The sequence below is a fragment of the Meriones unguiculatus genome, chromosome 9 (assembly GCF_030254825.1).
Source record: "Meriones unguiculatus strain TT.TT164.6M chromosome 9, Bangor_MerUng_6.1, whole genome shotgun sequence".
Classification (NCBI taxonomy): Eukaryota; Metazoa; Chordata; class Mammalia; order Rodentia; family Muridae; genus Meriones; species Meriones unguiculatus.
In genome coordinates, this window is record NC_083357.1 from 71,313,481 (window position 1) to 71,335,203 (window position 21,723).

A 21,723-nucleotide genomic window follows, 5' to 3' on the forward strand; every position below is an offset into this window, starting at 1 on the left:
TTTTTTAATAGCAATACATTTGCATGTATTTTTTTTTTTTTTACATTTTATTATTTATAGAGTATTCCGCCTGAATGTGTGCCTGCAGGCCAGAAGAGGGCACCAGAAATCATTTTTAAATGGTATGAGCCACCATGTGGTTGCTGGGAATTGAAATCAAAACCTTTGGAAGAACAGCCAGTGCTCTTAACCTCTGAGCCATCTCTCCAGCCTGTATTCTCTCTTTTGAGATCTGTAGTTCAGGCTGGCCTCAGAAATCACTATGTAAGAACTTCTGATCCTCCTGCTTTCATCTCTGGGAGTACAGATGTGCACCACCACATCCAGTTTTGTACACAGTGCAGAAGACTGAACCCGGAGCTTCCGTGCTGGGCAAGCTCTCTGCCAGCCGAGTGAGGTCCGCAGCCTTCACCTGTATCCTCATAGCAGCTGCTCTCTCACTAAAGGAAGGGTGAACGTGTGGAGAACACACTGGCCCCAAGCCCAGCAGAGGTGCGATCCAGACTTCAGTCTGCAAGAAAGCTAAGGTGAGAGGAGCCAATCCCGTGATTTTTGCAACTTGGGCCAAAGAACTAAGGCATCTCCAAGACCCTAGGGAAGCTCTAGCCCTCCCTACCCCCACCTTACCATAGCAAATTTTCTTTTGCTCTTTGTGGTAACCAGGAAATTTTAGTTTAGGGGAGAAATGTATTATCCTGGAGGCAGGGAAGGCATAGAACTCTCCTCCCCGAGGGCCATTTTATCCAAAATCTAGCAGCCGTTCAAAGCCCTCCTAGAACTATCGACAGTACTGAACCTTATTTTTCATAAAAATATAATTAATTTTAATTTATACATCAATTAAGATTCTAGCAGTGACTACTTAAATAGAAGTTACGATAGAATTTGTGCATATACACACATCATATACATAGATGATCTAGTCCCACAATGGCACCCTGTCTGTGTGTGTGTCTGTGTGTGTGTGTGTGTGTGTGAGATGAGTCAACATTAGCATCAGACTGAGAAGTCAATCCAAAGGTGGTTGGTACAAGTTCAAATTTTTAATGGTTTGTTAAATAATAAAAAGGGTTTGCGCTATATACATTCTGTCTACTTCTCATACCATCGGCCAGCCATGCACATTCTTTGCACATAGAAACAGTGTACAAGGACCTTGAAGACATCTTATCCATACAAGAACTGCATTAAAAAAAATTTACAAACTACTGAACCCATTTGATACAGCCAATTTCAAGAAAATACTGGAAATTAATATCAAAAGAAATATTTTAATTTTGAAAAAAAATATCCAAAAATAATGGTGACTGAGCTTCATGTTGTCAAAGAGACATGTAAAAATATATTTCAGGACCTTGGGCTGCAATGGCCTGACGTTGCACCATTTTTTTTTCTAAAACACCATTCTAAATCCTTGAACCCCGCTTCCGTTGAATACACTGTTAAAAATCCTCTCCTTTTTACATTGTTGTGCCATTTGACAAAACAGTTATTTGTGCGGTACAGAAAAATATTAAAATATATTTGTTAAAGTGCACAGTACATTTGATAGTAAGTAATTACTAGCTGCCAATCTGAATTCCCATGTTCAGAACCCCTCCACCACACCCTGACGGAGGCTCCACCTCTGATAGAGACAACCATTCCTCCAGATGTCTTTCGTATCCACCCTGAGGATGCCCCATTTCAGCTACCGTCGCTCTAGAAACTGCTAATGGCTTTGTGCGAAGGTGAAAGTGCAGTCAGTATTCACAGGCTTTCCGTCGGGCAGATGAATGAATGGAGCATCCATCCATACCTACAGCATGTGACTGTCCCCACGTGGTCCTCTGAAGCCTTTGGCAAAGCTCTCCCACAGGCAGGGTGGGGTGGGGCTTCCTTCCTGGCCTGGCTCCTCGCCAGTCCTAATGTGCTTGTCCTTGCTCCCCGCTGGCTGTTCAAACACAACACTTACATGACTTTCTCTGCTTGGCTGTGCATGCAGACTGCCCACCAGAGGTCCAGGACCCGCTCACTTCTCATACCAGATAGCCCGAGTCTTCCAAGTCTGGACTCTTAAAAGAGCACCAGCTGGACTGCAACAAAAATGAACGTGTCTACATTTCGGAATCTCCCCCTGGAGGAACACCGGCAGTTTTAAGAAGTGCTGGCTTCCTGGCTCCAGCTCTTATAACCCTTTTAGTTTGACAGTTACCTTCCATCATCTCCATTTCCGTTTCCGCTTCCTCAACATCTACCTTTGGTGCTAGACGCTCCTCAATTATCCAAAATACAGTGCAAAAATTATACTTCAGTACATATGCGGAACACTTCCCACCTCTGTGTTAAAAATGTGAATGTTTTGTGCATAGCAAAAGAAACATGGATCCAAAAAAAAAAAAACTTCACATTTCATCTTCAAGTTTAATATGTCTTTTTTTTTCACATAGCTATTTACATATAACTTTGGGGTGCTCTCTTGATTTCAGTCAGTTTATTATATTGGGGGACGAGAGGGCTGCTGGAATGTGGGCAACTTGATGGAATGCAGAAATATAAATAAGAACGACGTTCCACAAATGAAAAGGTGGATGACACCTCCCAGAAAACAGCTCTCCGTCACAGAAGCACGTGTTTCTTCCTTAATTTTTCTTTTTCTGAATCATATACACCAGGAAATAGGAACACTGAGACCTGGAACTCCGACACGCCAAAGAGGCTGGAAGATAACTCAGTATTTATAATATTAAAATAAATCGTTTAACCACAAAAAAGCAGTAATAAAATAGTTTCCTAATTTACAATTTGCATCCAAAGGATGAATAACGACTCGCTAATAAATAATATTTATATAAATATTTTGTATGTCGAAAATAGTTTTTCAAAAAGGCAACGGTCTCAAGAAAGATCTTGAAAACTTTTGGTGGCAAAAAAAAAAAAAAAACCCAGAAAACCGAAACAAACAAACAAAAAAACCACCCCTGATTGTATCCCCCTCCCCCAACGATTCTGCAAGGAGTTTGGTTTCGGTAAAACAGATGCGGCTCACTGTGAAACAGTTGTGCTTGGCATTTGGTAATGGCAGTTGGTGAGTGTGGAAGGGATGAGGGAGGGAGGTTGAAAAGGCAATGGTGTGCTATTCAGCTCTCCACCAGCTCCCTTACTGGCTGTCAGATAGAACACATCCAACCCAAACCCTGGAGGCCAGCTCTAAAAGGTCCTGAATCCTCCCTTCCGCTGAGTCCTCCTCAACGCATGCAGCTTGTCGGAGAATTGGCAGGAGTTGAGTTGGGAGCTGGTGTAGGTGCCGGGAGCAGAGACCAGTGTCCCTGCTCCTCGAAGTCCGAGCCCACCCAGAGGAAAGGGCTTGCCCTCATGTGAACAGGGCTTTGGTGACGGTGATGTCCAACAGCGCTTGAACAGTCATGCCCACTTTGACCAGGCCTTTCTCTTCAAGGATGTGATGAGGCAGACAGAGCTTTTCCTAAGAGGAAGAAGAACAGAACATCAGCTTCTGGGTGATGGGGCTAGGACAGCAAACCATCAATGCCGGACACGAGCTGGGTTGCGCACCGTTGCGGCACTGGCTTCCTCCTGTCTGTGCGCCTTCCCCTGGACAGCTGAGGCCCTTTCTGAGTGTGCAGAGAAAATGTTTTCTCGTGAGCAGGTTGTTCTGGAAAGCTTCTTAATCATCCCCAAATCTGCATTCTTTCGAAACACATAGGAAACTCCTCACTAAGTAACTGAGTGACCCAGAGTAAAAAAGAAAGCACACACCAAGAACATCATCTCTTCCAGCCTTTGCAAGCAACGTTGCAAATAACCTCTCGTGTTTTAAAGGAAGTCAACCACTCACTTACACAGGTAGTGACAATGATCGCCAGCCTTGATTTAATTCATTTTACGTTCTGTGCTTTCTGAAGCGTGTCTGTGCTGGGTGGCTGGTATCCTTTCTTTGTGGTTTAGATACCACCTTATAAAAAAAAAATCTTTTTTTTTTAAGGTTTTACTGTTTTGAATGGCTGTTTCTATTTTATGTGCACGAGTGTTTTGGCTGCATGTATGTACGTGCATCATACCCATGCCTGGTGGCTGCAGGTCTCAGGAGGCAGTGGATTTCCCAGAGTGGGAGTTACAGGTGGTTGCGAGCCATCATGTGGGTGCTGGGGACCGAACCCACTTCCCCTGTAAGAGCAGTTAAGTGTTCCTAACCACTGAGCTATCTCTCTAGGCCCTACCCCCAGTTTTCTCTGTCTTTTTTTTTAATTTTTAACCTGTGCCAGCCTGTGTGAGTTTGAGTATGTGTACATGAGCTCAGTTGTCCATGGAGGCTGAGCTGGAGGAGCTGGCGTTAAAGGCAATTGTGGGGTTACAGGCCCGATGTAGTGAGAGGAACTGAATTTGGGTCTTCTGCTAAAGAGGTACATCTCTTTAAACCCTGAGCCCTCTCACCAGCCTCTTCATAACCTCTCGTGTTATGCAGCTGTTAGGCATCTCATTAACGCAATGATCTCTCTTCTAAGGATCTTCCATTAACCTGGTGAAGACATACGGGGTATACTCCTCTCACGGTCTACTTCCGATTGCGGGAAATGCTTCATGCATGCTAATCAAGGAAAACGACCCAGGAGCCCTTGCGTGTGCCACTTTTCATAGGCCACAGCGCAGTTTACAAAATAATATGAAAAGACATTTCCCCTTCTGTCACTTGGCCCTAGTGTGTTACCCAGAGGGTTCTCCTGTATCTTGTTTGGTGAGAAAAAGACCCCACAGCAGACATTTTCACTTACGTCAGTGATGGCAGACTGTCTATAGCCCAAGGGTTGGTCTCTGTCTCATTTTTTTTTTATTCTTCCCCAATATCTCCAGAACATGTTCTCCAGACCCTGGTAATTTCTATGAAACTGGTTCCTCCCCCACCCCTCTCCTTTCTTCCTTCCCTCCCCCTCTCTTTCCTTCAGTCGCCGAGTAAGTGAGATCACATGGTACTTGGTTTCCTGTGCCTGGCTTGCTTTAACTTATATATAAACGCCCTCTAGGTTCCTGCATGTCTAACAAGGGAGTTTCTTTAGGAAGATTGAGCAGCCCTGTTGCCTAGCAGAGTTTAAATGGGAACTGCACTGGGTGCAGGTGGATTGCGTTCATTAGCATCAAGCCTGTCCTGGGAACAAGACTTCGTCCTTCTACGTAACCTTGATGTAGGATTAGACCTTCCTGATGTTGTCTGACCACAGACTCCATACGAATCACTACAGGCCCTGTGAGCAAAAGATCTTCAAAGATATGTATGGTCTGATATGTCCAGAAACTTGTTCCACATTCTCAAAAGTGTGTCTCCACTGGAGCGGCCTTCCCCTCTTCTCCCTAGTTCATAGGCCTTGCCTGCATAAGAGAGGCTTGGACCAAAGGCCTTAGGAAGTGGCCACATGTGGCCATGTGAGAACGACTTTACCATGCCTTCGTGTAGCTGTGAAGAATCAGAACATGACCATCTCCTTTGTAGTGTATGCCGCAGGCATGCGAGCTTACACTGCTTCTCAGTCCAATGGCCATATGTCCGTGTAAGGAAGGATGGAGGCTGTGTGTGACCGAAGTGGAGACTGAGTCACGAGCCAGGCTGGGAGGGATGGTGACCCAGGGGGCATGGTGAGGGGACATCTGTAACTAGATGACAGTGTCCTCTTCTGCCACCATCTGCACTGGCCAGGAAATCGCTTAGCTCTGTTCTTCCTCTGCCACAGCTGTTTAAAGGGGCAGAGGTAGGTCCCCCTCATTCTTCTTAGCTTCCCCAGTGGCCATTATAATTTCCCATTAGGAAATTATAAATGTTTAATACACCTAAGCTTCTGATACCAGGCATTATTTTCGGAGAGAGAGAAAGAGAGAGAGAGAGTCAATATTTCACATCATATGATAACGTTAATTAAAAGTTACTAAAGTTAAAAATTTTTTAAACCTCTACATGCCTCTGAGTACAAGGGAATAATATTTCTAAACTAGTATGTACTTAAAGATTGATATGATTGATTATGTGTATGTGTGCCTACATGGGTGAGTATATGCACACAGATGCTGGAAGATGTCGGATTCCCTGAAACTACTGTCCAGCTACAGGAGGACATGATCTGACCCATGTCTGCAAGAGCAGTCTTACCCACTGAGCTATCTCTCCAGGCCTGTAAAGAAATATTAACAAAGTGCAAAGAAAAGATCAAAAACGTTGCAAACCTTAAAAGTGAAGTTTCCACATGAAAGGTGAAAAAACAAAAACCCTACTTGATAAGATAAACAAAAAAAAGTCTGCAAAAATGTATGTTTGTATCAAGTTACAAAGGACTTGGTGTGACACAAGTTCAACCAAAATACTGAGAGAGCACTAGGTCCAGAATGCAGGAGGTGGGGTTGAGAGGATCAGAAGTTTAAAGCCTGTCTATGCTACCTGAAACTCTCTCAATTAGTAAAATTTCACAGTAGCTTTTGCTTAAGGCAGTGGCAAGACGTTCGATTCTCAATCTAACCTGCCTACGTCACAGCTCGGCCCACACACATGCTCAGTACACTTATATCAGCCCACAGATGGGCAACATTGTCTTAACATCAATCTTATTCTATAAAGTGCTGAATAGCTCTGCAGTTTGTTGAGTCCTATACTGAAAGGGAAAAAGAGGATGGTCTTTCAGAATGGCACCATCTTAACCATAGAAAAATCTTAATCGAATGTCATTAGGTCAGGGACCACCTGTCAATACAAGTAGAAACATACCCTTCATACCCTTCCTTTTTCTTTTCATTCAGGCCCATCCAGAGATTCAGGCCCAACTCAGGCCATGTTGATGGCTTGGAGTCATCTAAGAAAACTAGCCTAGAAGGCCAGAAACCCTATAAAAACAAGTCACAGGGCTGGAATGGATGTGGGATCTGCAACTCCTGTCCATCGAAAGGATGAACCCAGAGATCCTGCAGAAATGGGGAGGAGATACCGACTTGAACATCTTCCCACAGTGGGCTCAGAAGGTGGAAGGGATTGGAATTGCTGTGGATTTACATCGGGGCCAAGAATGGCACAGAAAAAAACAAGGGCTTTCAAGAGCCAGGCAGGACAGTGGCCATCTCAGGAGAGCCCTGTCCAGAAGAGACTTAAAGCAGAAAGAAGTGCACGGTGACTGACTTTCCATGAACTAAAGCTGCCGCTGGGTATCTGAGGACTTGTCAAAAATGTGACAGAGGGCACCCAGTATATCTGTGGGCACCCTGTGCTGTTATCTTTTAAGCAATGAAATCACAAATATTATCCCGATTATCAATAGACACCTGGGTGCTTTTCAGGGCGGGTGCTTTTCAGGGCAGGTGCTTTCCATTACTTCTCCAGTGGTGGGATCAAACAGGCTCTCCCATCTACGCTCTTCGGAGCCACAGCAAAGAGAATCAGAAAAGGCAGGCAAGCAACAGGAAAACCTAGCTCTAACCGTGGGGAGAAAGGCTGGACTGCTTCCCCCGCTGGCTTTCCTCTCCCGACCACTTTCTCATGATGTCTATAAATAGCTATCCCTACTGCTGGCCCAAAACAAAGCCCTGCACACCAGCTTATTTGCCTTGGTTCAGCCTGTACTTGTTTCCTTTTTTAAGGAAACATTCTGTGACTGAATTGTGCGAACGAAGCACATGTGTTATTTTAATACATGAGGACGCAGAGGCCTAGTTCTGCCCCAGGGTCAATCTCTTGCGATTTCTCCCCTCTGTTCTTTACGTTGCACGGAAGCTATTCTTCAGATCCTTCTCTCTCTCTAGAACATATTACCCACACTCCCTCTTCCATCCACTGCCTTGCCACTCACACCTAGCTTACACATCTTTCTAATCTTAGTGTAGACATTACTGTTTCAGGGAGCCACACGGCCCCCTCATGAATGCCCTGCCCTCTGTCTATGTGTTTCAGAGAATCCAGTAACTGAATCACGTACTGACTCTTGCTGAATCACTCTTTTGTTCTCTAAGAAGCCATTTGATCAGGGGTCCACAAACTAGGACCTGGGAACTAATCCAAATCCTGATCTATTATTTGTGAATAAAGTTTTATTGGCACACAAAACTGCTCACTGACTCCTGTATGGAGGCATTCATGCTTCAATGACAAGCTGTGTAGTTGCAATTGACACCGTCACACCCCCCAAAAAAATCTTAAAATATCTCTCATTTGGTCCTGTCCCCCAATGCTGAAACCTGGGTATGGACTATAAACATTCTGAGGACAGGGGCATGGATCCTGGGCACTATTTTATCTGCAGAACCTCCCACAGGGGCCAGTGCACAGTTCACATTCAATACACAAGGAATAACTGAATGAATCAAGAATGAAAAAAACATCAATGGGAAAGCCAAGGACTAAAAGGAAAGTAAAACACAGACAGTCTATCTACCTAAAAGGCTGTCTGTTGAAAGGAAAATTTGAAGTCTCAAACCAGCATTTAAAACCAAACCCCCTGAAAGAAAGTTATATAAAATATTTTTCAGGAGATGGTGGGGGGCACAGCTTAGAGGCAGAAAAATTTTTACCTAACCTATAACCACTTAAACTTTTAACTCAGACTGGGTCTGGTGTGAATTCCGGAGAATCCACTAACTCAACAATTTTTACAAACACATATAAATGTGATATGGAGTATATTTACTTAACTACAGTCACTGATAACCCCCTACTAAGTTGTTCTGCTTTGGGATTTAACGAAGCTTTTTAAAAAAAAAAAAACAAAAAACAAAAAACGGTTCCTTTCTGTAGTGTTAAGGAAAATGAAGTGATGTGGATCTAAAGTCCAGAAGGACCAAATAGAGATTTGGCTGTCATAAATGCTGGAAATCCTGACGCTAAGTGAAACAGTTTTCTACCAGTCTCAGGAACCGAAGAAAGAGATACAGCGTAGATGGCTCTCACAAAACAAAAATGTAAACAGCTGTTTCTCTTTATCCTCTATGAGCAGGAAATACTTTTAAAAAAAAACCCCACTCTTTCCTATGAGACGATGGAGGTTTGGTATGCGGGACAAATCATACAGCTGAATCCCTAAAGGCAGATTCGTCAGCTGTCCCCAGCTGGGCTGCAATGTCAGGTGTCATGTAAGCTCACGAGCTGGTGTCAGGCACGGTGGAGGAGCAGCGCAGAGAGGCCTCGTGTTCCAAACGGAAATTAACGGCTGGCTCATAATAAGCAAAATGACTCCCTCGAAGTTTTGCCTGAAGGGCTGAATTAATTATGTTCTGTGGGTGACCATACTCCATAATGAAAAAATACCACACAGCAAACCTCAAGGAGAGGGGCACATTAGGGTGTAAATAAATGACATGAGAAATGAAAAGCACGGCTAAGGAATCCTTGGGATGCCAGGGGAGAAATATATGGAAAGATAATGCTGAAGATCAAATCTGACCTCACAAGATTGTTTTATTACTCACTTGATTTTTTTTAATCGATGGTGGTTTTCCTTGAGCCAGCAACCCAGTACGTTTTCTCTTTTCTCCCTTCCCCCACCATAAAGAAGAGGGAAAAACCCCAAACAAATTGTGGTGTTCATTGAAGGAAACTCCCCATGCATGGCAGAGCTGGGTGGAAATCCCAAGAGCCACTCTGGGTACCCATGAATAAATGCATCAACGGGCCAACGGGGGGGAAAAAAAAGGCTTGGATTAATCACCCAAATCGTGTTTATTAAGCAACTTACGGCTCACGGTGCTCACCAGACACTGTACAAAGGGATTTTATTGTTACAGATTGAGAAATACAAGATAGCACCAAAGGCAATTCAGGAAATCTGTGGTTATTTAGACACAACTCATGTCCAGCAACACACACGTACCCTGTGTTCACCAATCAACACAAAGCTGGGAGGAAAAGGCTCACACAGTCTAACATCTCAGAGAATGGTCCCTTTTTTAAAGAAAAAAATCAGATCTGATTTAGCAGCAAGGAATCTTTATAAATATATCCTTTCAAGTATGGAGGGATTTTCAGAATCTCATCTCCACTGTTCTCATGAGTAAGTTCAAAAAAAATAAGATACTCTTCTTTAGCAGCCATATCAGAGGAACGTCCGCGTCTCAGCAAACTAGACATTTATCTTGAGGGCATTAACTCCATCATCTTCCCGACCCAAGAAGCAGTGTTTGGCAAGAAGGAGAGGAAACAAAGCAGCCGGTGGTGGCTCGAGCTTGCAGCAGGGACTTCTCATATTCTAAAGAGCATCCCAGGGATTGGCAATATCTGCACCTATAGCAAAGTGTAACAGGTTTTTTTCCCTTTAATTAAAAGCTCATCACTTTGCTCCAAAAGGTAAGAAGTTGCTATGCAAGCCTTTAAAAACTGACTTAAAAATAAACAGTTGGCTCGTTAACATCACTGGAACTCAAAGGCCAAATGTATATTCCAAGTACATGGAGAAACAACATTCGTCTAAATAAGAGCAATCTTATTACAGGCTGCTGCTATGGTAACCCAAGGCCCCAGTGCCAAGGATGTTCTAAGACTCTATAGATTTATTCAAAAGTGAATAGTCAAATCCATCACATTCTGGATCTGCAGTTATGCAATATACCAACAAAGTAAAATGACCCACCACGTTATGCAAAAATAGAAATCCCTTCTAGAAAACCCTTCTCTCGGCTTCAGAACAGACCTGACAAAAAGGAAAAGCCCTGCAAAGCAGATCCGCCAGAAGGCGCTCTGACAGGAAGGCACTTCCTCACATGAGAGGGCATGCTCCCAGGGACCTGGGTGGCAACCCTCCTGGGTGCCCTCCACAACCCCCTTGCAGCAAACAGGGAGGATTCCAGTTAACCAGCCAGCAAAGCAGTCATTCTCCAGGTAAGACTTCTCAGCTTGGTCAACAAGGGCATCGTTACAGATTTGTATAAATCATATTGGACCCAAATGCTGGCTTCTTGTCTCTGCAAGGCAACAATTCCCAGTCCTACAGCTCAATTCCCAGTCCTGAATTAGGACAGGAATCAAGTATCAAGACTCCCATATGCTAAATCCAGCCTGTTCCTGTCCTGGTTCTCCTTACCCCCTACCCAGAGCAGCAAAGGCTCATGGGAGAGATCAGGACCCACAGCACCATTGCTGAGGGCACTTTGTGCATGAAGGAGCATGAGGTATGGACTGACAGGCTTTGCTGTCACTGTTGCTTTTCAGTTAAATGCAAGAAATTACCCAATGGGAACTGCATTCTACAGAGTTTGTGCTTCTGGAAAAATCTGGTTTGTAAATGGTGAACTTCAGAACTCGATAGCTTACTGAAGAGATGACAGGGATGGGAGTTTGCAAGGCAAAGGCTCCAATAGAGGAAGGAGCTGGGATGGACCAGGGTGCCAGAGCAGAGAGCATTTGGATGCACATGCGGGGGTTACGCAGACAGAGCATTCCAGTGGTAAGTGATATAGACCAGTATTATAAAGAGAACATGGACAAGACAGAAGCCTATAAGGTCCCTGGAGCGGAGGGCAGAAGTTGATTGTGGGGGTTTCTCCCCGAGTGCCAGCAGAGTGTCAACAGTCTTTCGAATGTGACGAAAATCCAACAGCAGGATGTCATACGGAGAGCAGAGGTCAGCCTAATCCAAGGGCAGCCATTAGAACAGAAAGAGACAGTGCAGACAATTAACAACACAGAGAAGAACAACTGGAAAGAAGCACACATTTTTTTTTTGGTTACTAGCAAATAGCAGGAGTCAACCCTTATTTCAAGTACGTAAGTCAAGTCAAGATTAAAGGCATGTACTACCATACCGGGCTGAACCAGGATTTTAAGGCTTGGAGCTCAAAATTAACAGTAATCAGGACTGAAATGCCAGTAAGAAAGAAAAGTCGTATTTTGCTTTCAATTTAAAGACTGATGATTCTTCTGACATTTTTCACAAATACAATTTTCAAGTGAGCAAAGCATTTAAAATACATATGATATGTATATAGGGATATTTTTATATACCTTGCTGGAGTATCAGCCTTTTATTATAGCTTCCTTGGCAAGCACAGCAAACTCGGCTGAAAGGCTATGCTAAGTCCAAAGGCTCATCTTGTCTGTAACCTTTGGGTTTGGCCTGACCACCTCAGGAAGGACACCAGGTGGGCTGATGACGATACAAATCCCTTATGATGATAGAGATGCCCTTAACAATAATTTAAAGATTTACGTGAATGTTATGTGTGTGTCCATGTGGAGTGTGTGTGCATGCATGTGTGTTGTGTGTGCGTGCACACAGTATCCACAGAGGCCACCAGAAGTGGGTGACGGATGCCCTGGAATGGAATTAGACTGTTTTGAGCAGTCCTGCATAGGTGTCGGCAACAGAATTCATGTTCTCCTGAAGAGCAGCAAATGCTCTTAACCTGTAAGCCATCTCTCCAGGTCCAACAAAAGACATCTGCGTATTAACCAATCATGTTAAATCTACCCAATCTCACACGTTTTCTTGGTGGATCTCAGAGATCCAAGATACCAATGTTAAGAGAGCTCTCAAGAATTAAAACAGGCACACAGGGTAACCTGGATCTTACTGGGGAGCAGATGCGGGCCAAGGCCTGCTAGATGGGAAATATCCCCTTCCCATAGAGAAGGCTTCCACTGCAGGAAGAACACGCTAGGACTATGCTATGCTTGACTAGCAAAGCCTGAGAAAAACAGACAGAAGGGGCTTAAACACAAACTGAAATGTGACTTCTTCGGGGAATTTCCATGGCAGAAGCAAAACACTGACAGAGGTGCTGGCACTCACTGATAATCCCAGCCCCTGAGAGCCTGAGAGTTTGGGGTCAGCCTAAGATAACGTAACCAGCCTCTGTCCAAAAAACAAAACCAAGCAAGAACAAGAAGGAGAACCAACAGTCTAGTAGCACTGTGGGGGAGGGGGCTAGACTGCCTTGCAGTTTTGGGGTACATCTTCAGTGAGGTGGGTACTCTTAGAGGCACACTTCTGGGGAAAGTGGAGGGCTCAGAGCATCCTTTCCACAATCTCACCATGCCATAGAGGCTAAGCCTAATTAAAGCAGAGCGTTTCAGGCTCCAGTCAGTTGTTTAAATCATGACCTCAAGAAAAAAAACAAAAAACAAAAAAAAAAACAAAAAAAAAACAAACAAAAAACAAAAAACAAAAAAAACAACAAACTATCAGGACTAACTAAGCCTGGCTGTGAGGCCAGTCACTGTGCGGAATGTGTGAGCTGCTGTGGCCACCTAAGAACTGGTCTCTGACTCAGGGTCAGTCCCATGGCACAGACCCTGTAACTGCCTACAAGGCCAGCCCTCAAAGCGAGGCTAACCACTTAAGAAATTCCTGAGAGCACTGGGGTTTCCTGACCCGTTGGGCTTTCCCAAATTTAGCATTAATGAGAGGAATTCTGAAGTTAGAGTACTCTTTTTTTTTTTTTTAATCCCTGAGGATTAACTCGGAAAACACCAAAGCAGGGAATCTGCAGAGGCTGAACACCCTCATTTTTTTTACAGAATGCCTGTAATGACTGAAAACATCTGCAAAACACTTAATTCACTCAGAACTCGTCTGAGGCAAATCTTGATTTAATTTCTCATTATAGCAGAAAAAAAACAAACAAACCAACAACAAAAAAATCACAACCAGCAGAGTCTACGAAATGAGCTTGGATTCAACACAAGTATGTGACTGACATTGGCTAGGAAGGGCTGACACAGACTCTCCAAACGCGGTGGGCTCCCTCCCTGAAAACAGACACAGACCTGGCAAGAGGCCTCGTTTTCACAGAAGAGCTGGATGTCTGCCTGCCTAAAAAGAATAAATGATTATTTTTTGGGGACAGAGTCTCCTGGAATTCACTATGTACACCAGACAGGCCTTGAAACCATAGAGACCTGCCTGCCTCTGCCTCCTGAGTGTGTGCCACCATCTACATTACTTATGAATGTTCCTCTGCCATGTCAGCTTCTGTGCTTCAGACGTGTATATGTAATGGACTTTGGTCATATGTACCCCTCCAGGTGGTCCCCTTCCCCCACCCCCTCTACTTTCACATTATTATTACTATTGTTGTTGTTATTTAAACCCAATTCTAAGTACAACCCCCCCCAAAAAAACCAAAAAAACATGCAGTATCTCATGCAGTATCTGTCATTCTGAGTCTGGCTTATTTGCTAAATGATGATGGCCAGTTCCATCCACTTCCTGCACAGTGACGTCAATTCCTTCTGCTCTGCTGCGGAAGGAGAAGAACACTGTGCAGACCGTTCAAATTTCCCTGCCCACTTGACTGCCGATGGGTACCGAGGCTGACTCCATGCTTGCCTACTGGAAACAGTGTTGCCACGGGTGTCCAGGCATCTCTGTGCAATTCCAGCCTGGATTCCCTCAAGTGTGCACCCAGGAATAGTATAGCTGGGTCACATGGAAGTTTTCCAGATTTCTGAGGAACTGCACAGGGCTCTCACAGGTGCTGATGTAACTAACATTTCCACCCTCACTGGCACTTTTTCTTTTCTTTTTGATAATTTTGGTCATTTGTTCATTGATAGTTTTAGTTATAGTTTTCTCGAGTTTTTGGTTTTGGTTTTTCGAGACAGGGTTTCTCTGTGTAGCCCTGGCCGTCCTGAACTCGATTTGTAGACCAGGCTGGCCTCGAAAGTACAGAAATCCACCTGCCTCTGCCTCCCAAGTGCTGGAATTACAGGCGTGTGCCTCTGCCCCCTGTTGAAGGATATTTGATCCCATTGTGAAACCAGAGATTGTGAGCTGTAAAAACCCACCATTCGTTTGGTGAGGTTCAGCCCTAACACACATCTTTAATCTGCTGGTGGGAATGCAAACTTGTACAACCACTTTGGAAATCAATCTGGCTCTTTCTCAGACAATTAGGAATAGCGCTTCCTCAAGATCCAGCTATACTGCTCCTAGGTATATATCCAAAAGAGCCTCAAGTACACAACAGGACATCTGCTCAACCATGTTTGTAGCAGCTTTATTCGCAATAGCCAGAACCTGGAAACAACCCAGATGTCCCTCAGTTGAGGAATGGATACAGAAATTGTGGTACTTTTACACAATGGAATACTACTCAGCAATTAAAAACGAGCATGACTTTTCTTATCTGTATCATTTTAAGTGTTTCTCAGGCCTTACTGCGCTAGCCAAGAAGTTAAGCACCACAGTAAACAAGAGTGAGAACCCTTGACATCCCTGTCTCGTTCCTGATTTTAGAGGAAGTGCCATTATTATGTTAAACAGGATCCTTCCAATTCTAGTTTGTTTGGGTTTTTTGTTTGTTTTTAGCTGTTATCATAAAGTGATACTGAATTTTGTCAAAGACTATTTCTGCATCTGCTGAAATGTCCTTGTCCTGGGTTTTATTCACATCCCATGACTGCCATATGTTGAACCACACTTGCATCCCTACAATGACACCAAGTTACCACAATCACCTTCATAGTGTTGACTCTGTTTTCCTGAAGAAAACTGTGGTTTTCTTAACTGTGTTTTTTCTTACCAGTATGGCTGTTTGGATAGTATCAGCTTTGAAGAATGACTGGGAACTGTTCCTTCTCTTTCTGTTTTGTGAAATAGGTTGAAGAGTATTTGTGATGGCTAATTTTGGCTGTCACCTTGGCTTACCTGGGAAGAGGACACCTGAACAGAGGAATTTCCTCCATCTGACTGGCCTGTGAGCATGTCTAGGCAGGGGATTCTCTTGATTGCTAACTAGGGTAGAAGTGTCCGGTCTACTGTGGATGCTGCCAGCCCTGGGGAGGTGGGTCTGGGCTGTGTAAGAAAGATGACTGAATGAGCCAGTGAAAGCAAGCCAGTAAGCAGTGTTCCTCCATGGCCTCTGCTTCAGTTCTTGCCTTGAGTTTCCGTTGTGGCTTCCCTTGCGGATGGCCTGTAACCTGTATGCTAAGAAAACTAGTTCCTCATCCGAGCTGTGTTTGCTCAATGTTTATGGAGGTTTAAATAATAACGGCCCCCAAAGGTTCAAATATTTGAATGCTTAGTCAAAGGAAGTAGCCCTATCTGAGAAGGATTAAGAGGTGTGGCCTTGTTGAAGGAAGTGTGTCACTGGAGGTAGGCTTTGAAGTTTCAAAAGCCGAAGCCAGCCAGCAGGGCCCATATCTGTCTGTCTCTCTGTCTGTCTAGCCCTCTCTATCTCTGCCTGTAGATCAGGATGTAGCTTCCAACTATCTCTCTAGCACCATAATGACCCATACACTGTCATGCTCCCCACCACGATGGACTAAACCTTTGAAACTGTAAGCAAGCCCCCAACTAAATGCCTTCTGTCATTAGAGCTGCCTTGGTCATGCTATCTCTTCACAGCAATAGAACAGTGTTTTATTACAGTAACACAAAGCAAACTAGGACAGAAACTGGTACCAGGGTGGGGGACTGCTGGGATGGACCTGACCATGAGGGCTTTATGCCTTGGACTGTTTTGTAGGAGAAAGGAAAGGGTTCTGAACCTCTGTCTAGAAAAGCCATTGGGTGCTCAGAGTTCAATAACCTATTCTGTGGACTTGGCAGATGATGCTAAAGGATGACACTGAGAATGGAGGCCTGACTTGTGATGTTCCAGAAGGAAGTCTGAGATTCCCTCACAGACTTTATTGGGGCTGGTTGTGTGATATTTCCAATTAAGAATCTGTGCTGTCTGGTCAGCCGTGATCAACAGGAGACTAGCGCTACGGAAATCAAACGTTTGCTTTGCTGGAACAACCAAGGCTGGTTATCTGGGACTGAGAAATCATCTGTGATTGAAAAAGATTATCAGGGGATGGAGAGATGGCTCAGAGGTTAAGAGCACGGGCTGCTCCTCCAGAGGTCCTGAGTTCAATTCCCAGCAACCACATGGTGGCTCACAACCATTTATAATGAGATCTGGTGCCCTCTTCTGACCTGTAGGTGTACATGCAGGCAGAAAACTGAATACAAAATAAACAAACAAATAAATAAAAAAGAAAAGAGACTATCTCCCACAGGGGTAAAGTCTTCTGGGATGTGCTGTTGAGGGTCAGCACACAGAGACTATGGTCTAGTCCAGAGGCTAGGGCTGAACACCATAAAACAGTACAACTTTAAAACTCCCATAGTCTTTAAATTTTTCAGCTGACAAGCACAGTGGCACGTGCCTTTAACCCAGCACTCAGCGGGCAGAAGCCTCCTTATGTCTGTGAGTTTGAGGCAGTACTGGTCGATATGACAAGCCCCAGGCCAGCCAGGGCTGGGTAGATTGATCCTGTCTCAAACAAAGCAAAACAAAATTTACTTTACAAGTCAAACGTTTCTTTGAAACTCCAAAGTCCTTTAACTGTGGGGTCTTATAAAATCCAAAGTAAGTTATATGCCTTTTTATTCCAAAAGGGAAAACTGGAGTAGAGTTATGATAAGATCAAAGCAAAACCCAAATGGAATAACGCAGAAAGCTCACAGCCCAGTATCTGGGACTCAGTATGTTGGTAATCACTCTAAAAATGTAAAACCAAAACTTAGTGACCAGGTACCGTCTGGTGGGGTGAGGAGAGAGATGGAGAATTTCTAGTTCTCTCTAAATATAAAATCAAGAATTGCCAACTTCATGGGCTTATTGGGCAGCTCATCAATCTACTTTATGTACTTACACAATCTGACTGTTATTAAAAATCGGGTCTCTATTGTAAAACTTTCCTCTAGGCTTAAGTCATCGCCAACAACAAGAACAAAAACAGTTTAAGAAAGGTGGCTAGCCATCTTGAAAAAAAAATAACTAAATGAATACATCTGAAATAAAACTTACAATGTCCTCATATCTAAAATTAAGTAAAAATCTAAGCTTAAAAGCTGCTTTGGGGATGATTTGTTTGCGGCTGCCCATGGAGACAGGTTGGAAGGCTACTGACCAGAGTTGCGGGCAAAGCGCACACCTGGGAAGGGATGCGCACGCACATGAGTGAGTGAGTGCATGGTATTCGGAACGCTGACGGGGGTGAAGAGATGGCCTTTCATGACAGCTGGAGGGGTTCTGATACTCTCTCTGGCCTCCATGAGCAACTGTATCCGCATGCGCTTAACCTTCACAGAGGCCCTCCTACACGCTTGTAATTAAAAAAAAGCAAATAGCCGAGCTATGATGGTGCACACCAATGCACACCTTTAATCCCAGCACTTGGGAAGCAGATACAGGAGAATCTCCGAGTCTGAGGCCAGCCTGGCATATACAGTGAGTTCTAGGGTAGCCAGGGATGCACAGAGAAACCAAATAAATCTTGAAAAACCAAATAAACTAACAACCAAACAAACAGAATTTTTAGAAAGAGATGAGTGGATTTAAACGGTAGGTTCTTCCAAAAGCATGAGTTTGCAAATCGGTGTAATAAGAAACCTGTCAGCTTGTATTTTCTTATCCAACTACAGAATTAACCAGTAAGAGTATAGACTGAAAACAAACATGCCAACAATCTCATTTCCACCCTTCAAAGAACTGTTGGCATTAATTTAAAGTGATCACTAAAGTCACAGATTTGTGGGAAAATGAGGCAAACTTGAAGAAAGAAGATACTCATTTCTCCTAAAAATGAAAACCAGACTATAGTTTCAATCTGGCATCCCTCCTGAAGGGAGGGCCTGGGTTGCCAACGAGGTAAGAAGGCCACTACCTGCCAACGTGTCCATGCCCACTGCTGGCGGGGTCAGTGTCTTAACTTTCTTCTCTATGTTCTCTCTAGACAGTAATGAATGCCAAGGGCAGGAGACTGAGAAAATAAAGTACCTTTCTGATCCAAGCTCCAATTCCCACTCCTCCACCCCCAACCCCCACCCCGGTAAAAGAAAGACTATTCCTAGAGAGTCCTAAGACCATGGTTCCTTATTTTAGATTGGGTGGAAACATTCTCTGTGAACTGAAGTCATCACAACCATCCCTCAGAGACCTCTCTCAACCTGAGAGACTTACCAGTGATATTTCTAAAGTAGTCCAGATGTGGGATAACAGCCAACAAAGAACCTGCTACACACAAACCAAAGGAGAGGAGAACCAAGCTGCCTCAGCAATGACAAAGGAAGCTCAGATGCGTAAGTGGCTTCATGGGCCCAAGAATCTTGGGTGACTCAAACACAAATGATTTAGGAGCCCACCAAACACTGTCCTGTAATAAAAGTTTTGTTTTCCTTGTTTTCAACTCAGTTATGTTATGTAAATATAATTTTGTTTTAAACCCGAGTGTGGGATCTTAGTTTGGGTTTTAGTTTGTCCACAACTGCTCATGCGGTAGAGAGAGGCATGGTCTGAGACTCTGAGGGATTTAAATATGGGAGCCTGGAGAGAGAAAGTGTGGCGCGTGGTGTTGGCTTGTGGGTGTTAGCAGTTTGGAGTGAGGAGAGACAGACAGTATGGCTGTGTTTGCTGTTGACAGAGACTGGGATAGCCCCAGGGGAACCCATCAACCCTAAACAGCTGGAGAGGTAATGGGGTCTGTACCCCCTCTCCCCACTAACCTTCTTTCTCCTACCTAGGTTTGGGGGTTGGAAGGGAGAGGCGTTAAGGAACCCGAAATAAAGCAGAGTTTAAAAACGAGCACAACACTGTCCTCCAAAGATAGATTCAAATGTGACTGCTGGCCTCAGCCCTACACAGGTTACCACTGCTGCATGATACTGTCTACAGTTCAGAATCTAGCCGACCAAAAGCCAGCCCAGCCTACCGTCACGAGTGGGCTTACTGTGTCCACGTGATAGTCTCATGAGTCGAGATGCTGCCTTACCATATCCCACAGAGGCACGCTTCCTGGATAGCCAACAGCCTACAGTCTGCTTCTGAAGAACAACTGTTCAACTGTACATAAATATTTTACAAATACTGACTAACTCTGGGGCAAATACCTAAGGTGGAGGCTCTAAAAAATAGAAAAACAAAACTATCAAAGTAAGAACGGTTTTAAACACTGCTCCCATCCCATCAACTGACTTTGCGCGGAATCTGCTCAGCTCTTGCACCTACCCCTATGTAGCTGATAAACTGCACCAACTTCTACACTGACTTGAGGCTGTGCCTCCGAACGCAACTCCACCACAGGACAGAACTAATACAGTCTCGGAGAACAGACAAACTTCATGTCCTCTCCCCAAACGGAACATTCCCCCATGCATCTGAGGTGTAAACACTCCGTTGTGAGCATGCAGGAACAATTTCCTTGCTAGTTTCCTTCCAACGGGGGCATTTTCAGTTTTCCACTCAGGTATGCCTTCCTTCCTGAAAATCACTCACAACTTTAAAAATGACTGAAGTACAACCAACTGGGTCATAGGATTCTAACAAGTGTCATTAACCTCTCCTCACTCGTCTTGGGAATTGTAAGTTGTCTATCACTGTTAGGGGTGCCGTGAGAGGGGCATAACTGAGAAATTGTGATGTCCTGCCCTTTTTATGGTAGTTTAATTTCCTTTTTTTCACCTTTTTTCTCATGGCATTCATGTTTCATTTTTGTCCCAAGGTAAGTCAAGAGACAATGACAAGAATGATCCTAGAATGATCCTGCATATTTCATATGGGCTTCCTAGTCTAGATGCAAATAATTTATCATCTGAAATTGGCTTGAGAGTTCCAATTCAGACAGGGATTTCCTCATAGCTCACAGAAGAATCAAGTTATCAGACAAATTGTATTTCCACAAATACCTGAAGCCCAGAGTGTTTATGCAATATTCAAACACACACACACAAATGACACAGACTGACAGAGTTGAAAGCAGAACTGACCACAAAGATATGTTGGCCAGTTTGTAAAAATTAGATTTTGTCCTTAAGAAATTGAATTGATAAATTTCTTTTCACTGACACAGCTTGTTGTAAGAACACTTTTAATAATATTCTCCCTTTTCTTAGCACTGGAATCCTTCTACTAACTTCCCTCAAAGCCAAAATAAGGGGGATGGTGGGGAGAAAACTGGGCTAGGAAGAGAACGGTGCAGCTTTGGCATCAATTTTAACAACCTCGTGTAGTATACTTTGAAATGTGACTCACAAGCTCAGAATTTGTTTTTGTTTTTAAGTTGCTTTATCTCTATCATTGGGAAACACAGAAGCCATAAAAAATGTAATCTCTACTCACTTCTCTTTATCATAATGATGAGGGACATCTTAATTTGTATGGCTTCGACCTAAGTCCTGAAGTTGTTTTATATTAAGTTAAATAAATTAGTCTCTATAAACTCCAAACACCTGCCTGAGGATGCCCTGGGACTGAGCCTGGGACAGGGAGGAAGCAAACTGTTTAGGTAGGTGGGCTACAGAGAACTATGGGCTACAGAGACTGAGGGCTACAGAGAACTGAGGGCTACAGAGACTGAGGGCTACAGACAACTAGCAACTGGGCTTGGAGCAGACTGAAGGATGAAATGAGAATGTAGATAGCTCACTACAAAGCCACATGCCTCCTTATCACCAATGGTAACAATAACAGTCATATTTTTAAGGAACATTTGTTTGATTCATATCTTAAAATGCATCTGCTGGAAATGAAAGCAATTGGTAGGTTTTGTAGACCAATCCAGGCTAAGGAAGCTGCATAGCCCCAATCTGTCCCTCCTAGCTACTCTATAATTAGCTGATATCAGCACTTTTTGTTTCAAATTTGGAATTTCACATTTCAAAACATTAAATGATTTTCTCCTTTTCCTTAGAACTGAACATCCTTATGAGACCACTTTAATTACACTGTAAAAGGACAATTTCGGTTAAAAAAAAGTAGGTCATTTATTCAAGACTATTTCGT

At 43.8% G+C, this 21,723-nt stretch overlaps 1 protein-coding gene across 5 annotated transcripts in view; it reads right to left on the reverse strand.

The window, feature by feature from the left end:
- Positions 1-1,021: 1,021 nt before the first annotated feature.
- The window catches only part of Lrch1 (leucine rich repeats and calponin homology domain containing 1), a 173,227-nt gene continuing 152,525 nt past the window's right edge, over positions 1,022-21,723 (reverse strand). For 2 of the 5 annotated variants that reach the window (XM_060391444.1, XM_021647051.2), the window contains one exon: positions 1,022-3,463. In XM_060391444.1, the coding sequence (XP_060247427.1) occupies positions 3,353-3,463 (111 nt within the window). In that variant the 3' untranslated portion in view covers positions 1,022-3,352. Of the gene's footprint in view, positions 3,464-8,650; positions 11,580-21,723 lie in introns of those variants that run through there. The other 3 variants (XM_060391442.1, XM_060391443.1, XM_021647050.2) reach the window with 3 other exon arrangements.